The sequence below is a fragment of the Lithobates pipiens genome, unplaced genomic scaffold (assembly GCF_037356315.1).
Source record: "Lithobates pipiens isolate NorthernLeopardFrog02 unplaced genomic scaffold, aLitPip1_a1.2 Scaffold_3, whole genome shotgun sequence".
NCBI lineage: Eukaryota > Metazoa > Chordata > Amphibia > Anura > Ranidae > Lithobates > Lithobates pipiens.
Window position 1 is genome coordinate 38,769,495 of NW_027507790.1, and position 24,229 is coordinate 38,793,723.

The 24,229-nt window shown below is 42.4% G+C and overlaps 1 protein-coding gene across 2 annotated transcripts in view; it reads left to right on the plus strand.

The window, feature by feature from the left end:
- The window catches only part of CABP1 (calcium binding protein 1), an 86,820-nt gene that overhangs the window by 48,251 nt on the left and 14,340 nt on the right, over positions 1-24,229 (plus strand). For both annotated transcript variants that reach the window (XM_077461478.1, XM_077461479.1), the window contains one exon: positions 13,843-13,873. In XM_077461478.1, coding sequence (XP_077317604.1) covers positions 13,843-13,873 — 31 coding nt within the window. The remainder of the gene's footprint in view (positions 1-13,842; positions 13,874-24,229) is intronic.

The following is a 24,229-nucleotide window of genomic DNA, read 5'->3' on the forward strand; positions in this document are numbered from 1 at the left end:
CTCTGTTTACAGAGTTTACTGGACTTTCTAATAAAAAAGTCCAGTTCTATCTCTGAACGTGTTGACTTTGTTGCTTATAGAATATCCATATGAGCATCATCTGGCCTCTGACATAAGGAGGAATGCATGTCTTTCAGTGATTCTGCTGTATGCATGTTTGCAATTTTGTACTCTGCCATACAGGTCAAAACACAAGTTTTTTGCAGCATAGCTGTAAACTCTTTTTGAAACTTTCCTAAAACTAGCACTGCGCTCAACATTAGCTGGCTGCAAGAATTAAATATGAAATATTATGCAATATTTTTTTTTCCTGGAATTTTTAAAAAATTTATTTTTCAGTCTTGAACATAATCCATTTACAAATAAAATATATGCAAAAACCTTATTCACGCCCTTTAAGTGGGATAATTTACTAAAGGAAAATCCACTTTGCACTAAAGTGCACTTGGAAGTAAAGTCGCTGTAGATCCGAGGGGGGCATGCAAGGATAATAAAAAACAGCATTTTAGCTTGCACATGATTGCATGATAAAATCAGCAGTACTTCCCCTCATTTCAGATCTACCCCTTAGATGTAGGGGTTCCAAATGCATTTTCAGTGCACTTTCAAGTGCACTTGCAGTGCAAAGTTGGATTTGCTTTTCGTAAATAACCCCCTAGTGTTTAAATAAATTGTCACCTACGGCTCCCTGCTTTAAAGTTCCGCTCTGTCCAGTTCCTCTTTTTGCTGTTGCCACTGTTTACGGAAGTCAGCCGAGGCCAACATACATGTACAACAGGAAAATATAAAAAAAACAGTAGTAAAAAATAGACAATGAAACTTAATGCTGTTTCTTTACATTATAGCCACATAGCCAAGTACTATTAGTCCCCCACAAATGTATTACAGAAATTAAATGGAGGAAGGTATTATTTACAAATTAACTGCCTGTGAGTTGTTAAAAAAAAAAAAAATACAACACAGACATGGTTCTGTAGTGAAGATGTTCACCAACACTAACCCTACACAGATAGTGGATACACGGTTTTTATGAATCGTTTAATAAAGTGCTTGAAATGGGTGAAGATACACGACCCCAAGGATCCTTTGGCCAGTTAACCAGAGCATGTATAGGAAGTTGTAATGAAAAAAACTGCTGCGTTTGTCTTTTAAAAGTGAATATAATGTGACTGTGCTGCACCGAGAAAAAAATGTGTATACCACTTAAAATATACTATAATGAAACCTCAGATAGCCAAAACTGCTTTGATTATGTGCACTCCTATATTGTAAAAAAATATATATTATTCACTCTAGTTAGTATATACAGTGATGTTATTAAACATATACCATCCAATAAACAAAAGTGAGTGTGATAGAATCACATAATCTATAAAATGTATCAAAGTTAAACAACCAAAAAACAAAAAAAAACATTAAAAAAATAAATTAATAGTTTTATTTTCTTATTATTAAAGTCTGTGCTTCCTCAACCCATGCATTAATTCTGCCATATACAGTACATAGCTGCCAACTTTCTGAAATGGGAAAGAGGAGGGATACCTAATAGCAAAAAGTATGTAGGCAAAGGACCCAACCCTGTCACCCCCCCCCAATTAAACGGAGAAGCAATACATAAAAAATGATTGCTTAAAGTTACAGGTGATCTTTTGCCACTAATCATATATATATATATACAGGGTCAGATGGACTTTGTTCCAAAAGAGATACAGTCCCTCCAAATCAGGGACAGTTAGGAGCTTTGCAAATATATTTGCCATGAACCCTGCTCAGATCCACCCGGTGAGCACAAAATTACTCACCAAAAAAAATAATTGACCTTTGAGAAAAACAAAATAATAAAAAATTATTTAATAGCGCCTGTGTTATGGAAACTCTGTCAGCGACAGTGACTCCTTCACAGTCTTTAATGTAATAATCTCAGGTAAAAACCAAACAGGAATGTACCGTAGTGTAGTATATAGAAGAAAACACACACAAACAGACATCGGATGAACAAACATCGATCTAAACCTATGTCCTCCACCACTCTGACCCAGAAACTCAAGGTGTATTTACCCAGCCACTCCTCCCAATGCAAACATCCCAACCTGTAAAAACTCATTTCAGGGAGATGGGTGGGGTTTAAACTGTGCTACATTGCGCGTGACTTAAATGGGATGTGGTTTTATAATCTGAGATGACTTACATAGTGCAGAATGTAGTAATGTTAAATAGGTAATGTACAGTGCAGAGTGTATGGCGGTGGGTAGTATGTGCAGGAGAGTAGTGTGGAGTGTATGTAGGTGGTTATAATGTGCATGTGAGGAGTGTGGAGTGTACAGCTGTAAGTAGTTTTTGCAGGATGGTGTCAGTAGGGCAGTGGACTGTGACAGCAGTTCTTTATTTTTATTATAATTTTTTTACAATTTTATTTTTTAAATTATTTTTTACAATTCAATTTTTTGTTTTTCACAATGATTAGGGGTGGAGTAGTAATTTTGTTTTACATTGCTTCTGGGGAAGGGGTGGGCAGTATGTGGCAGTGATGGTGTCAGTAGGGCAGTGGATAGTGTCAGTATTTTTACATATTTATTTTTGCAATTACATTGGGGGGGGGGGGGCTTTGGTAAGATATAAGGGGTCTAAACAGAACCCTAACATCTCCTCTTTGAGACAGAGAAAGAGGCTGAGGACAGAGATTCCCCAGTCCCTTTCTCAGAATTGAAGATGAATGGACAGGAGACAGAGGCTCCTGTCCTTTTATAAACTGAGCATAGTAACACACAGGTTAGATAAAACGGAAGAGGATGATTTAGAGATTGAACAAGTCCACAGAATTAGAAAACCTCCAAACTTATCAGCAGATAGACAACTACCCCGAGGTGTTATTGTGAGATACCAACTATATGAAGAGAAAGCGAAAATCTGGGGGAAACTGAGATGGCTACCTTCTCTAAACTATGAGGGAGTGGAACTTCAAGTTTTTTGCAGATCTATCCCAAGAAACCCTGGCTAGAAGAAGACTTCTAAAACCTTTACTGGAACACATATGCGAATGAAGAATATAAAATACAGTTGGGGGATCCCGGCATCCCTAATAGGTCAGAGGGAAGGTAGATCAGCGAGATTAATGTTTCCAGAGGACCTACAGGGGTTTGGTAATTGATTGGATATTCAAGTCCAGGCCATCCCAGGGTGGTCAGAAGAAGGAAGGCCTATGCAGAATGAAGAACAGTGGCAAAACAAGCAAAGAGATATAAGAAGGAGTTAAAAGAAAAGACAACGAAGAGAACATTTAGTAATAGGTCATAGGAGAGTGACTTAAAATAAAGTGGGCTAAAGCCGTGCAGATCAGAGATGGGAGGGGAGGGAGAAATGGTTGGGAAGGGGGGGGGGGTGGGTAGAGGGAGTAAATAAAAATGACCTGGTCGAGAGGGCTATAGAGGAGGCTGGGGAATCGGATACTCGGGCCACCTGTGTGCTCCTGGCAAAACCCCTCCTTTGGTTTTGGGGGGTCAGAGTGGGGGCATGGTCAGAGCCTCACCCCAAGATAAGAGAATTGTGGGTGGAAGCGGAAATTGGTTCCACTGATAGTTCTGGGGCCAGAATGGGGCCGTGGGGGGGGGGAGAGGTACCTCTAAGGAGAGAATAGAAGTAATCCGTGGCAAAACCGTGACCCCCTACAGGTACTATCAGTCCCTACTAGACAACACCTACCTTAGTCAGGGTATTTCCAGATCGCGAATTAAGGCAATGACGTGGTCAGAAAGAGGGGCAGGGAACTTGGAGAATAAAAGATGACAGTATTAAACTTTTTTACATATAATATTCGAGGGTTAAATATGCCGACAAAGAGACATAACATTTTAATGGAGGTTAAACAGTATAAAGCAGGGGAGTCTTCCTGCAGGAGACACATAGCTCCCAGGAAACAAATGTAAAGCTATACTCAAAAGATTTCCCAACATGGTACTACAGGGATTCGACAACAAGGAGGGCAAAGGGAGTAGCAATTGGAGTAGCCAGGGGAGTTCAGTTCATATTGGAGGAAAGGATGACGGACACAGAAGGACGATATCTCTTCCTAAAGGGTAGATTGTGTGAAATGGAATGCACACTGGAAAACATCTATTGCCCCAATAAGGACCCAACAAGTTACCTGAAGGAGGTCATGGGAAAGTTAATGGATTTCAAAAAGGGAAATGTGATTATGACCGGAGACTCGAATTTTTGTATGGAGCCTAGAATCGATAGTACGTCTCGTGTACAAGGGACTAGAAATGTCCAGTTGAAAATGATAAAGCAGAAAATACATTATTGTCGAATGTTGGACGTATGTAAAGTGCAACACCCTAGGACACAAGACTATACATTTTACTCCCCTGTACACGGGTCATACTCTAGGATTGATTACATAAAGGTAGAACACAGGCTATTAGATCTGGTAATTGAAACAAATATAGAAATAACAACACTCTCACACCACTCCCCAGTGACGATGAAAATGAAGGTACCAGGTGATCAAAGACGGCCCAATTCATGGAGCTTAAATGAAGAATTAATACAAGATAAGAAAGATGTCTACATAATAAATAAAAGAAATAGAACAATATTTTACAATAAAAGACACGAAGGAGATATTGGATGCCATCTTATGGGAGGCAAATAAAAACTACATTAGGGGCATCCTGATTGCTATAGGAGCAAGGAAAAAACAGAAAGAATAAAAAACACTGACATTTTAATAAAAGAAATATATGCATTAGAACAAGGAGATAAAAAATACAAAGGGTGTGATCTGGAGCTGTACCAGGCATTAGTAACAAAAATAAATGAATTAAGGGATCTAATGTAACAGGAGACGAGAAGAGTATTTAATTGAATCTCAAAAGAAAGATATCAGTGGGGAAATAAAGTGGGCAAATATTTAGCAAGACTGCTCAAGAAAAAAAACCAGTAAACTACATAGAAAAAATACAAAATAACAAAGGGGAAATGGTATATTCAACAAGAGAAATAGCGAAAGCGTTCCAGAACTATTATGGGGCGTTATACTCTGTAAAGAAAGAACAGAAAAGATAAAAGAATTTCTAAAAAAAAGCTAGGTTACCCCAAGTGATAGAGAATAAGCTACCTACCTTAGAAAAACCAATAACAGGTGAGGAGATTAATATAGCGTTAAAAGATTCACCTTCGGGAAAAAGTCCAGGACCAGAGTTTACAATTTATTATTTAAAAAGTTTAAAGAAATTTTAGTACCAAAATTATGTTCATATATGAACGGACTGGGAACAAGATACGAAATGAGTAGGGAAGCCTTAAGCCCCATACACACTATCAGTTTTTCTGCTGAGTTTTTCTTTCAGATTTACCAAAACCATATATGAGGTCAAACCTTAGGAGTTTCAATTTGTATGCAGTCAGGCAGGCCCTTGCACTACATGGTTTTGGTAAACCTGAAGGAAAAAATAAGAAGAAAATCTGATAGTTTATATGGGGCATAACTGGCCTCGATAACAATCATTCAGAAGGAGGGGAAAGATAGCACTTTATGTTCAAGTTACAGACCAATATCTCTGTTGAACACAGACACAAAATTATTTGCGAAAGTCTTAATTACAAGGAAGAAAGACCTAATGACCGACCTGGTACATTTAGACCAGGTGGGTTTCACCCCAGGAAGATAAGGGAGAGACAACAGAGTAAGAACGTTGCTCTTACTTCAGAAAACTAGAAAGGGAGCTACCCCAGGCCTACTCCTGTTGATAGATACGGAAAAGGCATTTGACAGGGTGGACTGGGGGATTCACGATGAATACATTGGAAATTATGAGAATAGGCCCACGGATGATCTAATGGATCAAAGTACTATATAAACATCATATGGCAACTTTAAATATCAGTGGAGTTACATTCTCCTCCTTTGAATTGTATAACGGGTAGAGACAGGGGTGCCCCCTCTCACCACTCCTATTTTTGCTGTCACTGGAACCCCTCCTAGCAACGATCCAAAATAACCCAGACATAGGAGTCATTAAGATAGGGGAGGAGGAGCATAAGTTAGCGACATTTGCCGACGATGTGCTGTTTTATATCTCAAACCCTAACATTACAATGCCTAAATTACTGAAGACATTAAAATATTATGGAGAGTTATGAAATTTTTTAATAAACCCCACTATATCAGAGATCCTAAATATAAATATAAGCAAACAGGAAGAACAGAGCTTACAGCAGGAATTTCTATTCCCATGGAGGAAGAAGGAATTCAGATATTTAGGGATAAGGCTAACAGCATCCTTAGGGAAAATATATCAAGCAAGTTATATCCCAAGACCCCTCTCATGGATAGGACGAATAAATACCCTAAAGATGGTAATATTACCTAAAATCATGTATAACTTTCAAATGCTACCTATTGCTTTACCTCAGACATATTTTAAAGTGTTAAAAACTATAATAACTATGTTTATTTGGCAGAATAAGAAATCAACAATTTCATTTTCAGTATTAAAGCAGAGGTCCACCCTAAAGTGGACCTCCGCTCATCGGAACCCTCCCCCCCTCCGGCGCCACAATTGCCACCTTTCAGGGGGGAGGGGGGTGCAGATACCTGTACAGTACAGGTATTCTGCACCCACTTCCGGGATAGCTCTCTGCGGAAAGGGGCGTAGATTACGCCCCTTTCCGCAAGTGCCCGCCCCTTTCCGCAAGTGCCCCGCTGCCTGCTGGGAAACACACAGATCCCAGAGGCAGCGGGGACCGTCCTTATTGCGCAGCGCGATTCGCGCATGCGCAGTAGGGAACCGGGAAATGAAGCCGAAAGGCTCCATTTCCTGATTCCTATACCCAAGATGGCGGCGGCAGCACCTTACAGACGATCTAGAGATCGGCTTCGGGTGCCGACATCGCGGGCGCGCTGGACAGGTAAGTGTCACTATTTTAAAAGTCAGCAGCTGCAGTATTTGTAGCTGCTGGCTTTAAAAAAAAAAAAAACGCGGAGTCCCGGCGGACTCCCGCTTTAAGGAAAGATAAAAAGAAAGGAGGATTAGCAGTACCAGATTTTTAAAAAATCTTATAATGCAGTGTTGCTATCATGAGTAGTGGACTGGGCAAAAGAAAAAAATGAAAAAAGGTGGGTAAAATTGGAGAATACAATGAGTAACACACGGTTAGGGAAGATAATATGGATCCCACCACAATGTAGGGTACTAGAAGAGAACACACATATAATGACACGAAATGCACTTAGAACTTGGGATTTAATACACAAACAAGGTAAATGGAAATATAATTCACCATGAATTCCACTGAAGGAAAATAATTATTTTACACCAGGGAAAGGGGATAGTAGGTGGGAAAGGGATAAAAAAAAATGCACAACTATTTGCACTAAACTAAACTAAACTAAATGCACAACTTTTATAATAAAAAAGGGGAAATATGAGATTTGATGGTGATTAGTAAATGGCAGTATCTCCAGCTGAAGCATTTTGTAGTGACTTTGCCCCAACTAATAAGATCAGGGGATGATTTAACCCCGCTGGAGCAGTTACGCACAGCAGAAAATACAAGAAACAGCATATCCTGGATCTATAAAATCCTAATGGCAGCAGAGGGGCTGGAGGTTCCGCCATGTATTAAAAAATGGGAAAAAATAATTGGGGACACGAGGGAACAAGCAAAATATAGGAAAGATTTTGAAACTGGTACATAGTTCCAAGGTAGACACAAACACAGCCAAAATGAATTACAAATACCTGACAAGGTTGTATATAACACCAGATAAAGCATGTAAATACCAACCAGGGAAATCCCCGGAGTGTTGGCAAGGTTGCAAGGTACTAGGAACTATGGCCCATATCAGGTGGGACTGTCCAAAAATAAAATAAAATATTGGAAGGAGAGTTTACAACTCATAAAAGAGATTACTAACATAGTAATACAGTCAGGTCCATAAATATTGGGACATCGACACAATTCTAATATACACCACCACAATGGATTTGAAATGAAACTAACAAGATGCGCCTTAACTGCAGACTTTCAGCTTTAATTTGAGGGTATTTACATCCAAATAAGGTGAACGGTGTAGGAATTACAACAGTTTGTATATGTGCCTCACACTTTTTAAGGGACCAAAAGTAATGGGACAGATTAACAATCATCCATCAAACTTTCACTTTTTAATACTTGGTTGAAAATCCTTTGCAGTCAATTACAGCCTGAAGTCTGGAACGCATAGACATCACCAGGCACTGGGTTTCATCCCTGATGATGCTCTGCAAGGCCTCTACTGCAACTGTCTTCAGTTCCTGCTTGATCTTGGGGCATTCTGCCTTCAGTTTTGTCTTCAACAAGTGAAATGCATGCTCAATCGGATTCAGGTCAGGTGATTGACTTGGCCATTGCATAACATTCCACTTCTTTCCCTTAAAAAACTCTTTGGTTGCTTTCGCAGTATGCTTCGGGTCATTGTCCATCTGCACTGTGAAGCGCAGTCCAATGAGTTCTCAAGCATTTTGCTGAATATGAGCAGATAATATTGCCCGAAACACTTCAGAATTCATCCTGCTGCTCTTGTCAGCAGTCACATCATCAATAAATACAAGAGAACCAGTTCCATTGGCAGCCATACATGCCCACGCCATGACATTACCACCACCATGCTTCACTGATGAGGTGGTATGCTTTGGATCATGAGCAGTTCCTTTCCTTCTCCATACTCTTCTCTTCCCATCACCCTGGTACAAGTTGATCTTGGTCTCATCTGTCCATAGGATGTTGTTCCAGAACTGTGAAGGCTTTTTTAGATGTTGTTTGGCAAACTCTAATCTGGACTTTCTGTTTTTGAGGCTCACCAATGGTTTACATCTTGTGGTGAACCCTCTGTATTCACTCTGGTGAAGTCTTCCCTTGATTGTTGACTTTGACACACATACACCTACCTCCTGGAGAGTGTTCTTGATCTGGCCAACTGTTGTGAAGGGTGTTTTCTTTACCAGGGAAAGAATTCTTAGGTCATCCACCACAGTTGTTTTCCATGGTCTTCTGGGTATTTTGTTGTTGCTGAACTCACCGGTGTGTTCTTTCTTTTTAAGGATGTTCCAAACAGTTGATTTGGCCACACCTAATGTTTTTGCTATCTCTCTGATGGGTTTGTTTTGTTTTTTTCAGCCTAATGATGGCTTGCTTCACTGATAGTGACAGCTCTTTGAATCTCATATTGAGAGTTGACAGCAACAGATTCCAAATGCAAATAGCACACTTGAAATGAACTCTGGATCTTTTATCTGCTCCTTGTAAATGGGATAATGAGGGATTAACACACACCTGGCCATGGAACAGCTGAACAGCCAATTGTCCCATTACTTTTGGTCCCTTAAAAAGTGTGAGGCACATATACAAACTGTTGTAATTCCTACACCGTTCACCTGATGTGGATGTAAATACCCTCAAATTAAATCTGAAAGTCTGCAGTTAAAGCACATCTTGTTTGTTTCATTTCAAATCCCTTGTGGTGGTGTATATAGACGAAAAGATTAGAATTGTGTTGATGTCCCAATATTTATGGACCTGACTGTACCTGAAAAACCATGGACGTGTTTGTTTCATGGGGTGGAAAGTCCAACAAAGCAATATAGAGAATCAGTGATACCTCATATGATGAACGCTGCTAAGAGCTTGATACCCAAAAAGTAGCAAGAAATGGAAAGTCCCAAAATAAGGGACTGGATTAGTAGAGTAGAAGAGACATATAACATGGAATACCTGAGATAGAAGGAAGATATGAAAGGATTGGCAAATAAATGGAAAGATTGGAATATGCTTAAGAAAACAAAGAGAGGTGAAGGGGCACCGGGTGAAACGGAATAAAAAAGATAAAGTTAAAAAGTGAGAGGAAGAGAAAGGGGAAAGGGATGGGAGGTAGAGGGAGGAAGAGTTCAGGGAGGGGGTGGGAGGGTTTGTAATTGCATTTAATATTATATTTAAGGTTGAATTCTGAAGGAAAATTTTGTATGCTGGTATTTTGATATAATGAAAATTAATAATAATAAAAAAAGTAACACACAGGTTACTCTGCTCAGTTTTCACAGGACATAGGAGCAATCTCGCTCACTGTGTCTAATTCAGAAAAGGAAGGGGCCGGTAAATGACCGGCCCCTTCCTCTGATCTCCATCCTGACAGGTCCCCACAGCCAGTGAGAGAGGAGAGGAGGGAATCCGGCTGTGGCGGGCGAGGGAGGGCGGAGGAGGAGGACAGGGAGCCGGAGAAGAACAGGGGGGTGAAGGACACGGAGGGGAGCTGTAGAAGAATGGGGGGAGAAGAACAGGAGGGTAGAAGGACATGGAGGGAGGATGTAGGAGGAGGATACAGGGAACAGTTGGGGATGATCGGTGCAGCAGGAGAGACAGCTGTGATTACCGATCTCCCTGTATAGCTTTTTAGCCAACAGCCATGGGTGGGAGAGAAGGAGAACCAGATGTCAGCTATACAGGGAGATCGATGTTCTCAGCTGTCCCTCCTGCTGCATCGATCATCCTCGACTGTGAACCAGGGGACCATCCAGGATCAGCCCCGCAGCCGGGATATCGGTCAGCATTTGCAGGTGTCCGGGAGCAGCCCCCGAAATGCGGGAGGCTTCAGCACCTCGCAGGAGACTTGGGATGTATGCCAATGCATTTCATCAGTATGACTGTCACAACCCACAACCTACCTGTACCAACCGCAGGGGGTCCTCATACTTGCAGCATGTCAGTCCTTGGCACTCTTGTTTCTGGCCGGTGTTCATCCTGTGGCACCCATGTGTGAGTATAGTGAGGCCTCTAGGACATGTCTTAGGGCATTCTCATATCAAAATGGCAGCACTGAAGTGCTGCTTCCTGTTATAGACAGCAATTGCATCACTTCCACCACACCCTCCTGAGGCAATTTCTTGTTTAATCACTATAAAGCTGAAAGGTTCCAGAGAGAGAGTGCCCAGTTGTTTCAGAGCTGTCCACAGTGTGTACCTGTTGCTTGCCATGTCAAATTGCTGCCCTTACCTTATGCTACGTTTGACTTTTATTATTGGACTTTCCCTTTTTGTACAACGTTTTTGGAAACTGTGCTGGATTCTCCTCCTGAGTATTCTTATCCAAGGTGTGTACCCCTGCTATTTGGCTCCCCATACCTAAAAGCTGGCAATGACTTTGTCAGTGGGTTTTTAGACTTTTTTCTGAGTTTTAACATATGCAGAGCTCTTTAAGATTTTTCCACAGTACAGTGTACAAGTGTAGCAGTTTTATGTTGTTTACATTTATATTTAATAGGCCTTCTATATTAGGCCTTCTATATTAAACCTGACCTCCATGCACATTAAATCTGATACAGATTGCAAGTAGATTTCCTGGCAGATTTAGGATCTCTTTTTTCTGACAGCTAATTTTTTTCCCAGTGGGAAACCGGAGCACTCAATTTACACCTTGGCATTGTAAGGCCTCATACACACTATATGCTCTTGATGCTTTTTTTCTCCTACAGGAGTTTATCAGAAGTAAAAACACGGTAAAAACCCATGTTTTGCATGGGCATTATTGCAAGCTAATGCGCATTTGCGCGTGTGCCTGCATCTGGCAATAATATATTCTATTGGCTATAATTCTGGCCATTAGAATTCATTAGCACAGGAATACGCGTAAAGGAGCTTTTGAGCATTTTTTTAAGCTCAAAAGCTCCTCTCCAAAACGCACAAGTGATTTTTTTTTCAGCCATTAGCCTTCCCTGCCACTAAACTAATGAAACCCCCTATAGTGTGCATGTGCACATAAGCTAACATGCAGGGGGTTAACAGGCAGAGAAAAAAAATGCTCAAAGCTTCTTTAACCGCTTAAGGACTGCCTCCTGCACATATATACGTCGGCAGAATGGCACGGCTGGGCACAAGCATGTACCTGTACATTGCTTTTTAAGTGCCCAGCCATGGTCCTGAGCTCCGTGACCGTGCCTGCAGGACCAGCGGACCCGATCGCCGCTGGTGTCCCAGAGCTGAAGCTATCGGGTCACAGAGCTGAAGAACGAGGAGAGGTCTGTGTAAACAAACCTCTCCTCGTGCTTCCTACTGAGCCTGTCACTGATCATCTGTTCCTTGTTATAGGAAAAGACGATCAGTGACGTCAGCCACGCCCCCTACAGTTAAAAAAACCACACACACACACACACACACACACACACACTTAACCCCCCCCCGCCCCCTAGTGGTTAACTCCTTTACTGCCAGTGTCATTTACACAGGAATCAGTGCATTTAAATAGCAATGATTGCTGTATAAATGACAATGGTCCCAAAAATGTCCGATGTGTCTGCCATAATGTCGCAGTCACAATAAAAATCGCTGATCACCGCCATTACTAGTGAAAAAAAATATTAAGAAAAATGCTATAAAACTATTCCCTATTTTGTTGACACTATAACTTTTGCGCAAACCAATCAGTAATCGCTAATTGCGATTTTTTTTTACCAAAAATATGTCGAAGAATACATATCGGCCTTAACCTCAGAAAAAATTTTTTTTATAGATTTTTTGGGGATATTTATTATAGCAAAAAGTAAAAAATATTGAATTTTTTTCAAAATTGTCGCTCTATTTTTGTTTATAGCGCAAAAAATAAAAACCGCAGAGGTGATCAAATACCCCCAAAAGAAAGCTGTATTTGTGGGGAAAAAAAGGACACCAATTTTGTTTGGGAGCCACGTCACATGACCGTGCAATTGTCAGTTAAACCGACGCAGTGCCGAATCGCAAAAAGAGGCCTGGACCTTTGGTTGCAAATTGGTCCAGGGCTTAAGTGGTTAAACTGCAGTGTGCACGAGGCCTAAAACATGACCCCAACCCTCTTCACTGTATGCGCTGGACTACAGAGCATGGTGTGATTCTGTAGAAAACATTTCTGGCACTACCCCCAGCAACAGCAATGGCAATGACAAAGACTAGTGGCTTTCATCTTTCTCTTCCTCATGGCCAGGACAATGGGGAGGGGAGATGTCACCTGTGGTCTGACATTTGCTGCATGTCAAAAGCTTGAACTCGATAGTACACACTCTCTCCCAGCTCCTAAGTATCCATAGCAGTATTAAACACAGAGCCTTATAATTGTTTGCATTCATCAACTACTGTTATGTGAAGATGTTTTGTACACTCAGCAGACAGCATATGTTAGTAGCGTAAGATCAGGCAGTTGGCATAAAGACACTTTTGTGATAATGTAGGATGGAATGTTCAGATTTTTCCATGAGCCCAATTGTGACTGGTCCTCTTTATGTGCCAAAGGCACTTTATGCAAGTATTAGTTATATAGTAAGCCTCAGTCCAACTGCCATGTGAAAGTGTGTGCAAGCGGTCAACATCTGAGTTTTGTCGTATCATAGGAAAAACAGGATTCAGCCAGAGGCTTTGTGCATTCACGTTGTGAACTTCTGTGTGAATCATAGCATCCTTATAATTTACTGTAGGGCTTACATTATTCCATGTATAATATGAATAATTTTTAAACAATACAGTTGTCGACGTCATACTTACATTGAGTGTGATTGCTTTTGCATGCTTTTATGTCAGAAGGCTATGCATACATAGATAATTACACTTTCCTTATGGCAAACTTAATGAGGTGACAAGTTAGAACAAAGTACAACCTTCATCTGATTAAAATCACAGAAAACATTCAAGGCTCAGCAATCACAGACCTTTCCCTTGTACCCCACAGACTTTTGTGCATGATTATTGTACAGATTATTGTAGTTCAGCCATTTAATCCTGTTCATTCACCAACTGCAATGCTCTCTTCTTTCTCTAATCTGTGTTTCAATATGTTCTGTTATAGGACAGAGAGCTGCGTCCAGAGGAAATAGAAGGTAAAAAACATTTGTACGCAAAAATAAAACAATATAGTAAATAATATATGTTTTATGGTCTATGATGCAGAAGAAGGAATGTAATAATGTATTTTTACACAAACCTTTGATCATATGTGTACACCACAGTAATACTGATACATTCCTGAATCTAAAGTGATATTTTCCTCATTATTACTTCCTAGGCATGTTTTCCCAGTGGGAGATTTTGACTATCGATGATCACTGTATAAAAATACAGACCCCTCACGCACAGCTTGAGGCATATTATTGTCTCTTCACATATATGTTCATACCTCTTTGCTAACCCGTCTTTGTTTGTCTGACCTCCGTAGGGCGAGTACAGTATGGTTTCCTGCCACCACATCATCCACTGTTTCATTGTCAGCACCATTAGCACCACTTCCTGTCATTTTACCACCATTGCTGGATCCAGTTGAGTGAATGGCACAATGGGGAGCTTATAATCAGTAATGAAAAGAAAGGTTCTCCTACCTTCTGATCAGCTGAGCTCCCTGATACCGTCAAGATGAGTACATCTTGTTTTTCTGGATCCTGATACAGCAACACAAGCTGTATTCTTGCCACTGACCAGTGCACCCAGCCCCTCAGGGTTTGTATTGCTGCTGCTATCCCAGGGCAGCCTAAAAACAATAGTAAACTAACAGAAAATAAAATGTCTCAAGGCAAACTGATCAATAGATAGTGGTGGTTTGTTGGTGAACTAATGCTGGGCTAATCATCTAATCTAATCATCTAATCAGTGCAAACTATATGAAGAATCATTATCAAATAAAAACACCTTGGAAAATCTCCTCAAGTCTATAAGGATCTAGTGGGTCTCGTTTTAGTTGAGAGAGGAAATCGGAATCGGTCATATTACCTGTTAATCGGTCTCCCCTGGCTCTTACGCCATTGATCATGGATTTATATGTTTACTTCTCTCCCAGTCAGCAGTCTCAGCATTCCACCAGATTGTTTGTTACATATTTCAGTTTGTACTCTGGTCTCCTGCTTCTTGTACCTTAAATCCCTGTATTCTGCAGTCCACTGTCCTAGTTGTCTGTCACACCTGTGTCATGTTCCCCAGTCCAGTAACCCAGCTTTGCCTTTTAAATATCCTTTAATAATTGTCTACTATAGTTAGTTTGTTCTTTGCTGTCCAGTTAGTTTTTCTGATTTAATTGTATCTTGTCTATGTACTTCATGTCTGTGTGCTTTATATCATTTTTACTCATTTTCCAACTATTGCTGCGTCATTTAAATTTTTGGGTGAATCTGTTTTTTTAAATGTACCTTAAAGTGTTACTAAACACACAACAGTAAATGCAGCAAAGCATACGTGTTATACTCACTGTGGGACCTAAGGGCTTAATCCTACAACTTGTGTAAATAGGCTGTTTGATGCTGTCTTCTCTGATCCTCCCCCTTTTCCATAGTCCCTAATCCATCTCCTGATAGTACAGAGCCTTGGGGGCACTCTGCACATGCTCAGTTTGGTGTGTATTTGTCAGGAGACTAGCCGGAGGAGTGTTGCTTGTAAGCCTGGCACAGTGGCCAATATCCAATATGGCCTGCACACGTATTGCAAATGAATGTTTGCCATGGCAAAGAGGTGTGCATGCTGGCGCACTCAAAGCTTGGCAGGTCCTGGCACCCTTTGGCCCTTAAAAGAGTGATTGCAGCACATGGACATTGCTGACTGGTCTTCGGCTTCCTGCTTCCTGTTCCTGTGTGTGTGCTTATGCTTCTGATCTCCTGTTAATGACCCAGCCTGCCCTTGGATACCTCATTTCGATCTCACGCATCTGACCTTGGATTTCCCACAGATCTGCTCTTGTCTCCTGTCCTCTCTATTATTCTGTCTGCTGACCACTGGCTTACCGACCTTGGCATCCATCCCTGACTACGCTTCCTGTTTCACCCTGTCTGCTATGATCCGCCCTGGTGCCTACCTGCAGTACCCAGCCTGCAATCCATGCTTGCTGTATGCTTGCTGCACTTTTCACTGCAACCTGTGTCCTACTGCTCACCTTATCTGGTATCCACCTACAGAGAGATCTGCACACCTGCATCTCTCATCTGTGGCCCAGCCGGCAATCCCTGCTTCTCTGGGCTTCGTGTTCCTTCTTTCCACCTTCACAGACACCAAGCACTCAGCCGCAAGGAGAGCCCTCTCAGCATTTCGGCTTCAGGACCAGGTACGTAACAGTATCAGTCAGCCAAAAGAGGTCTGAAGCCATCAGAGGTGCGTCTCTGTTGGAGGCTCTGTACCAACAAGTTGCAGCCCTCACGCAAGCCGTAACAAATTTGCAAGAAGGCTATTTTCAACTGGCAGGTCATCAGCAGAATTTAGCCACTACTGCTGTAATCCTGCTCACTAGAATCCAGAAAATACGGTCCTTGCCTCAGCTTCTGCTGCCTCCGAACACATAGGGGTCACACCCACTGTAGTCGTGCCTCCACTTGAACCAAGGGTTCCCATACCTGAACGTTTCTCTGGTTACCAAAGAAAGTTCAGGGCTTTTAAAAACTCTTGCCAGTTATACCTAGCTCTGCAACCGAGGACTTTATCTCCTGAAACCGTTAAAGTTGGCTTTATCTTTTCTCTGCTCACAGATGGACTGCAATCCTGGGCCAAACATATTATGGAGCAAAAGAACCCAGTCCTCAAGTCAATCTTAGCTTTCTTCGAAATCATGTCACAACTTTATGACGACCCCCAGCGGATGGCCACAGCTGAGGCAGCCCTACACACACTCCAACAGGGGCGCTGGCCTTTAGAGGACTATATAGTTGAATTCCGCAAATGGCCAGCAGACACCAGCTGGAATGAGGCTGCATTAAAATATCAGTTTCGGCATGGCCTATCTGAAACACTTAAAGATGAGCTGTCTTGAGTCGATTCTCATGCCACTCTGGAAAACCTCATCAAACTGGCCATCCAGCTTGATCGCCGACTGCGGGAGTGACGATCTGAACAAATTCAATCCTCCAGACCTACCTGGATGCTACCCAGAGTTATCCCAGCAATCCACTCTGTGCCTGTTACCTCTTCTTCTTCAACACCTCTGATGGTAGAACCAATGTAGATTGGACTGATGCATTCTGCCCTAGCTCCTGAAGAAAGGACACGCTGTTAGCATGCCAACCTATGCCTCTACTGCGGTGGGCCTGGATATTTTTTTCGTAATTGCCCTGTGAGACCCAGTAAGTCCCTGCCTCCTTGCCCTGTTTACCACCCAGTCTCCCGGATTCATCTGGCTCTACCCATCTCATTACAGGTGGTGGATGGGGAAATCAAATTTTGTGCCTGCATTCGCTTCCTAGACCTCGCTCTGGCCAAGAAATTTAAGATCCCGCTTAGTCCTAAAACACTGAGCCTTACTGTTTACCTGGCATATGGCACCATCCCAAAGTCAGGGCCCATCACTCAAGAGACTGAACCCATCATGACTATAACTGACTCTGAACATCAGGAATTCCTGTGCTTTGATGTCCTTTGCTCCCCCATGTTTCCTGTGATATTGGGCATCACTTGGCTGTGAGCCCATATCTCCAGGATTGACTGGTCTAAGGGGATCATGTTTTCCTCTGCCTACTACCCCCAACATTGTTTTGTTCCAAGAGTCACTGAACTCTTCCAGTTGTATGACTATTCAACCAGTATCTGACAGCAGCCAACTTGTCCTGTCCATTTACCATAATTTTCTAGATGTGTTTGATAAGAAGAAAGCCGATATCTTGCCACCGTATCACCCCTATGATTGTTCCATAGAATTGCTTCCGGGTGCAGAAATTCCCTTTGGCCGGATCTTCCCGCTATCCGAGATGGCATTGGAAGTTCTACATCGCTACATTGACAAAAATCTAGAGAAAGGATTTATTCATCCCTCCTCTTCCCCAGCAGGCACAGGGATCTTCTTTGTTCAGAAGAAGGACCACACACTTGGGCCCTGTGTGGACTACAGGAAATTAAATAAAATAACCATTAAAAATCGATATTTGCTTCCCCTAGTAACAGAACTCTTTCAAAGATTTCGATATGCCCAAGTTTTCACAAAACTAGATCTCCGGGGTGCTTACAATTTAGTCCGGATTAGAGAGGGGGATGAGTGGAAGACAGCTTTCCGAACCCGTTTTGGACATTTTGAATATCTTGTCTTTGGATTATGTAATGCCCTGGCAACTTTCCAGCATTTCATAAATTATATATTTAGAGAATATCTGGACCACTTCCTGATTGTCTATCTTGACAATATTCTTATTTTCTCTGCATCACTCGAACTACACCATGTATATATGAAGAAAGTCTTAACTACCCTTAGAAAACATGGACTCTATGCAAAAGCAGAGAAACGTAAGTTTGAGAAACAAATCATCAAATTCCTGGGGTTGATACTATTCACCAATGGAATCACCTTGGACTCCCATAAGGTGTCTTCTATTCTTGAGTGGCCTGCCCCAGTGGATAAAAAAGGTATCCAAAGATTTGTAGGATTTGCTAATTTCTACAAAAGGAGCGATCTTATCACAGCGCCAAGGGCCCAAAGCTTTGCTCCACCCAGTAGCCTTCTTTTCAAAAAAATTACCTCAAGCAGAATAGAATTATGATGTCGGTGACTGGGAGCTGTTAGCCATAAAGATGGCTTTAGAGGAATGGCGATACCTGCTGGAGTGTGCAGCCCACCCTGTGATGACCTTTACCGATCACAAAAATTTGGAATACCTCAGGACCGCCAAACATCTAAGCCCCTGTACACACGGTCAGAGATTTCCACAACCAAATCCGTCGGATTTTGCCGTCGGATTTTGTCCGTCGGATCTTGTCCGAAACTGTTGCATACAAACGGTCGGACTAAGTTGTCGAATAAATCCGATCTTTCAGAACGTGATGACGTAATTTCGTTACAATGGGACTACGTTCAGGCTAATAGCCAATAGCTTTGATGTAGGAATTTGATCTGAGCATGCGTGGCACTTGGTCCGATCAAAATTCTCTACACATGATCGGAGTATGTCCGTTCGAACCAGATGGTCGGGAAATATTTCCAACATGTTGGAAAATTGGGTCCGACGGATATTCCGACGGAATCAGTCCGATGCATACCACACACAGTCGAATTATCCGACAACACGGTACGATAGGACACGTTCCGACGGATTCTCCAGCCGTGTGTACAAGGGCTTAGCACCTGTACACACGGTCAGAGATTTCCACAACCAAATCTTTTTTAAACAACTGGAGTGCTTTATTGTCAAAGACAAGTGTACAGAATAATAAAACAAAAGACAGGGGAGTAGCCCACATTACAGTCGGATACAGAAAAAGAAAAGGTGACATTTCCTACATATAATACAGGTAGCCAATTAGGAATACATACAATCCTAACAGAGGTTCCATCCCGTTAACAAGCATAGAGAAAAAACAACACCACCTGGCTTAAGTAAGTGCTCCTATACTATCCAGAGGTCCATGGGAGCCAGACCTTATCGAACTTCCACGGGCAGCCTCGATTGTGATACGTGAGTTTGTAAAGTGGCAGAACACTATTTATTTTCTTCTCCCACAAGGCCACACTAGGAGGAGAGGGTGAAAACCAATGACAGATAATTTCTTTTTTGGCGTAAAAAAGGAGATATGAAATCAAGAGTTTAGTATGGTAGGGTGTTTGCTCATCAGCCTGTATATCCAACAGAGCTAGTTCAGGAAGCCTGGGGACACCCAGCTCTAGCCTGGAATTTAAATGATCAAATATCCCAGTCCAGAAATCAACCAGTTTCACACAATCCCAGAACATATGGAGATATGTCCCCAGCTCCGTTTTACACCGGGGACAATGCGGGTCTCTAGCGGGATAAATTCGGGATAGACGCATGGGGGTATGATATACCCGGTGTATAAATTTGGTATGAACAAGCTTATCTCCTGCGGATATTACCAATTTACTGCCCCTATCCAGACACTCCTCCCAATCATCCCTTTCCAACGCCGGAATATCCGCTTTCCATTTGTCCCATAGAGAGTTCAATTTAGAAAGAGCAGCAGGGGACATGACACGATACACATCGGAGAGTGGCTTTTTAAGGCTACCTCCCGCAAACAGTTCTTCCAACGGAGTGGCCTGTAGGGTCGGGGGGGGGGCAGGGAATTGCGCTCTGGCTGCATGGTGCAGCTGGGCATACCTGAAGTACATCCAACCGGGCAAAGCGTGGGAGGCAGTCAGTTGAGCAAAGTCCACAACCAAATCAGTCGGATTTTGCCCGTCGGATTTTGTCCGTCGGATCTTGTCCGAAACTGTTGCATACACACAGTCGGACTAAGTTGTCGAATAAATCCGATCTTTCAGAACGTGATGACGCAATTTCGTTACGATGGGACTACGTTCAGGCTAGTATCCAATAGCTTTGATGTAGGAATTTGATCTGAGCATGCATGGCACTTGGTCCGATCAAAATTCTCTACACATGATCGGAGTATGTCCGATCGGCCCAGTTGGTCGGGAAATATTTCCAACATGTTGGAAAATTGGGTCCGACGGATATTCCGACGGAATCAGTCCGATGCATACACACACAGTCGGATTATCCGACAACACGGTCCGATAGGACACATTCCGACGGATTCTTCGACCGTGTGTACAAGGGCTTAGCCCCTGTACACACGGTCAGAGATTTCCACAACCAAATCCGTCGGATTTTGTCCATCAGATTTTGTCCGTCGGATCTTGTCCGAAACTGTTGCATACACACGGTCGGACTAAGTTGTCGAATAAATCCGATCTTTCAGAACGTGATGACGTAATTTCGTTACGATGGGACTACGTTCAGGCTAGTAGCCAATAGCTTTGATGTAGGAATTTGATCTGAGCATGCGTGGCACTTGGTCCGATCAAAATTCTCTACACATGATCGGAGTATGTCCGATCGAACCAGTTGGTCGGGAAATATTTCCAACATGTTGGAAAATTGGGTCCGACGGATATTCCGACGGAATCAGTCCGATGCATAACACACACAGTCGGATTATCCGACAACACGGTCCGATAGGACACATTCCGACGGATTCTCCGACCGTGTGTACAAGGGCTAAGCCCCTGCACACACAGTCGGAGATTTCCACAACCAAATCCATCGGATTTTGCCCGTCAGATTTTGTCCGTCGGATCTTGTCCAAAACTGTTGCATACACACGGTCGGACAAAGTTGGCGAAAAATCCCATCTTTCAGAACGTGATGACGTAATTTTGTTACGATGGGACTACATTCAGGCTAGTAGCCAATAGCTTTGATGTAGGAATTTGATCTGAGCATGCGTGGCACTTGGTCCGATCAAAATTCTCTACACATGATCGGAGTATGTCCGATCGGCCCAGTTGGTCGGGAAATATTTCCAACATGTTGGAAAATTGGGTCCGACGGATATTCTGACGGAATCAATCTGATGCATACCACACACAGTCGGATTATCCGACGACACGGTCCGATAGGACACATTCCGACGGATTCTCCGACCGTGTGTACAAGGGCTTAGACTCCGGCAAGCACGGTGGGCCCTGTTTTGCTCCTGATTTAACTTTCACATTTCTTACCAGCCGGGGTCCAAGAATAGCAAATCTGACGCTCTTTCTCGAATGTTCCTGGAAACTCCTGAAGTAGCATCTCCCTACACCACCCTGTCCTCACAACATTTTTTACTATTACTACCTGATCTAAAATCAGCCATACAGCAAGCATCTGCCCAGTGCCTGGAAACTGGAGTTTCTTCTCTAAGGAAGCAAGATGGATTATTCTGGCATAACCATAAAATTTCACCAACCAGATGGGTACCATCCATCCTTTCTACCTGACGTGCTTCCAGAAATTCCTGTGCCCACAGTTCAAGACAGATTAACCTCCATCCTAACCAACTATCAGGTTCTTCAAGAGACCATTTCAAAAGCTCAGGAGGATTATAAAAAGCACTATAATAAAAAGAGGAGGGAAATCCAGTTTTGAAAGTTGGAGACAGGGTCTGGCTATCTACAGCTAATTAGAAACTCCCTTGCCCTTTGTGGAAGCTGTGTCTAAGATTCATTGGGCTATTTGAGATAAGGAGAGTGATAAATCCAGTGGCCTTTGAATTGAGACTTCCACATTCTTACAAAATCCACTCTGTCTTTCATGTGTCTTTTCTGAAACCTGCCACTTCAGACCGTTTTCCAGGAAGTGAAGACCCACCACCACCACCTGTTACAGTGGGTGAGGAGACTGAATTTGAGGTACAGACAATTCTTGATTGCAGGAATTTCATGTTCCATTTCCACCTTCAGGGACATAGAGCCCTCATCCCTCAGAATTTTGGCTTCAGGACCAGCATTGCTATAGAGGTTTTTTTTGGGGGCAGGTGCATGCGATCAGAACAGGTCCAATCTGCACTGTCCAAATAGAGGGTCAGAGGTTATGCAGCCTCATAGGACAGTCAGAGGAGAATGGAAACTCCTCCTGCAAGCTTTAACCAGTGCTCAGCCAGACAGATTGCATTTCCATGTTCTGTGTACTGTGGGGGCCTGGGTTTAGTAACACTTCAATAAACTTGCCTTTCATTTTGTTTGTGTATGTGTCTTCAGTGCATACATATTGCCAGTTGTGCAGGAGAATCTTACAATGCACTTTCGCTAAACTCGAAAACAATATGATATTACCTTATGTGCACTACATCCATTTATCTAATTGAAAAGAAACTTGTGGCAGGTCCTGATAATGCAATAGTCATTTAGAGGTGAAGAGGATACATCACCTATTCTCAGTGAGTCATCTTCCTCTCTATTCACACAGTGTTTCAGAGTACAAAATTAATATATTCATTTTTCAGCAATTCATTTTTCATTTATATTCAACGACAAAGAAAAGCACAGTTGTCAGTGTTCTGGAAGCTCTGATTTGTAAAGAGCTTGAATGGTATGGAATACACTTTGGATAAATCGGATATGAACATACTAAATGTAAAAACATGTACAGTATCTCACAAAAGTGAGTAGACCCCTCACATTTTTGTAAATATTTTATTCTATCTTTTCATGTGACAACACTGAAGAAATGACACTTTGCTACAATGTAAAGTAATGAGTTTACAGCTTGTATACCAGTGTAAATTTTCTATCCCCTCAAAAAAACTCACCACACAGCCATTAATGTCTAAACCGCTGAAAATAAAAGTGTGTACACCCCTAAGTGAAAATGTCCAAATTGGGCCCAAAGTGCCCCTATTTTTTTTCTTGGGCATGGAGTTCACCAGAGCTTCAAAGGCTGCCACTGGAGTCCTCTTCCACTCCTCCATGATGACATCACAGAGCTGGTGAATGTTAGAGACCTTGAGCTCCTCCACCTTCTGTTTGAGAATGCCCCACAGATGCTCAATAGGGGTTAGGTCTGGAGACAAGCTTAAGCAGTCCATCACCTTTACCCTCAGCTTCTTTAGCAAGGCAGTGGTTGCCTTGGAGATGTGTTTAGGGTTGTTATCATGTTGGAATACTGATCTGGAGCCCAGTCTCTGAAGGGTGGGGCTCATACTCTGCTTCAGTATGTCACAGTACATGTTGGCATTCATGGTTCCCTGAATGAACTGTAGCTCCCTAGTGCCGGAAGCACTTATGTAGCCCCAGACCATGACACTCCCACCACCATGCTTGACTGAAGGCAAGACACACTTTTCTTTGTACTCCTCACCTGGTTGCTGCCACACACGCTTGACACCATCTGAGCCAAATAAGTTTATCTTGGTCACATCAGACCACAGAACATGGTTCCAGTAATCCATGTCCTTAGTTTGCTTGTCTTCAGCAAACTGCGTGCTTTCTTGTGCATCATCTTTAGAAGAGGCTTCTTTCTGGGACAACAGCCATGCAGAGTAATTTAATGCAGTGTGAGGTGTATGGTCTGAGAACTGACAGGGTGACCCCCCACTCCTTCAACCTCTGCAGCAATACCTGGAAGCACTCATACATCTATTTCCCAAAGATAACCTCTGGATATGACGCTTCTTTGGTCAACCATGGCGAGGCCTGTCTTAAGTGGACAAACAAATGGCCCCTGCCCCCACCTATAACTGGCCTTCACAGCCAGGAGCACATGAAAGGGCAAACGCATAAAAGACAAAAACAGAACATTCCATAGCTCAACTCACCAACCAGTCTGCCAACCGACCAAATTAACCTGTCCAACAGTCTGCGTTAAAAACAGGGGTTTAGTTAGCTTGCATTTGCAAATGCATGCGTAAGCTGCTAGGCCTCTTCACGACAACCTGTGTATTGCTTGCAGTCCTAACGCTACTGAATTTATAAGCATCTCCACAATGGAAGCATATGCATTAAATGA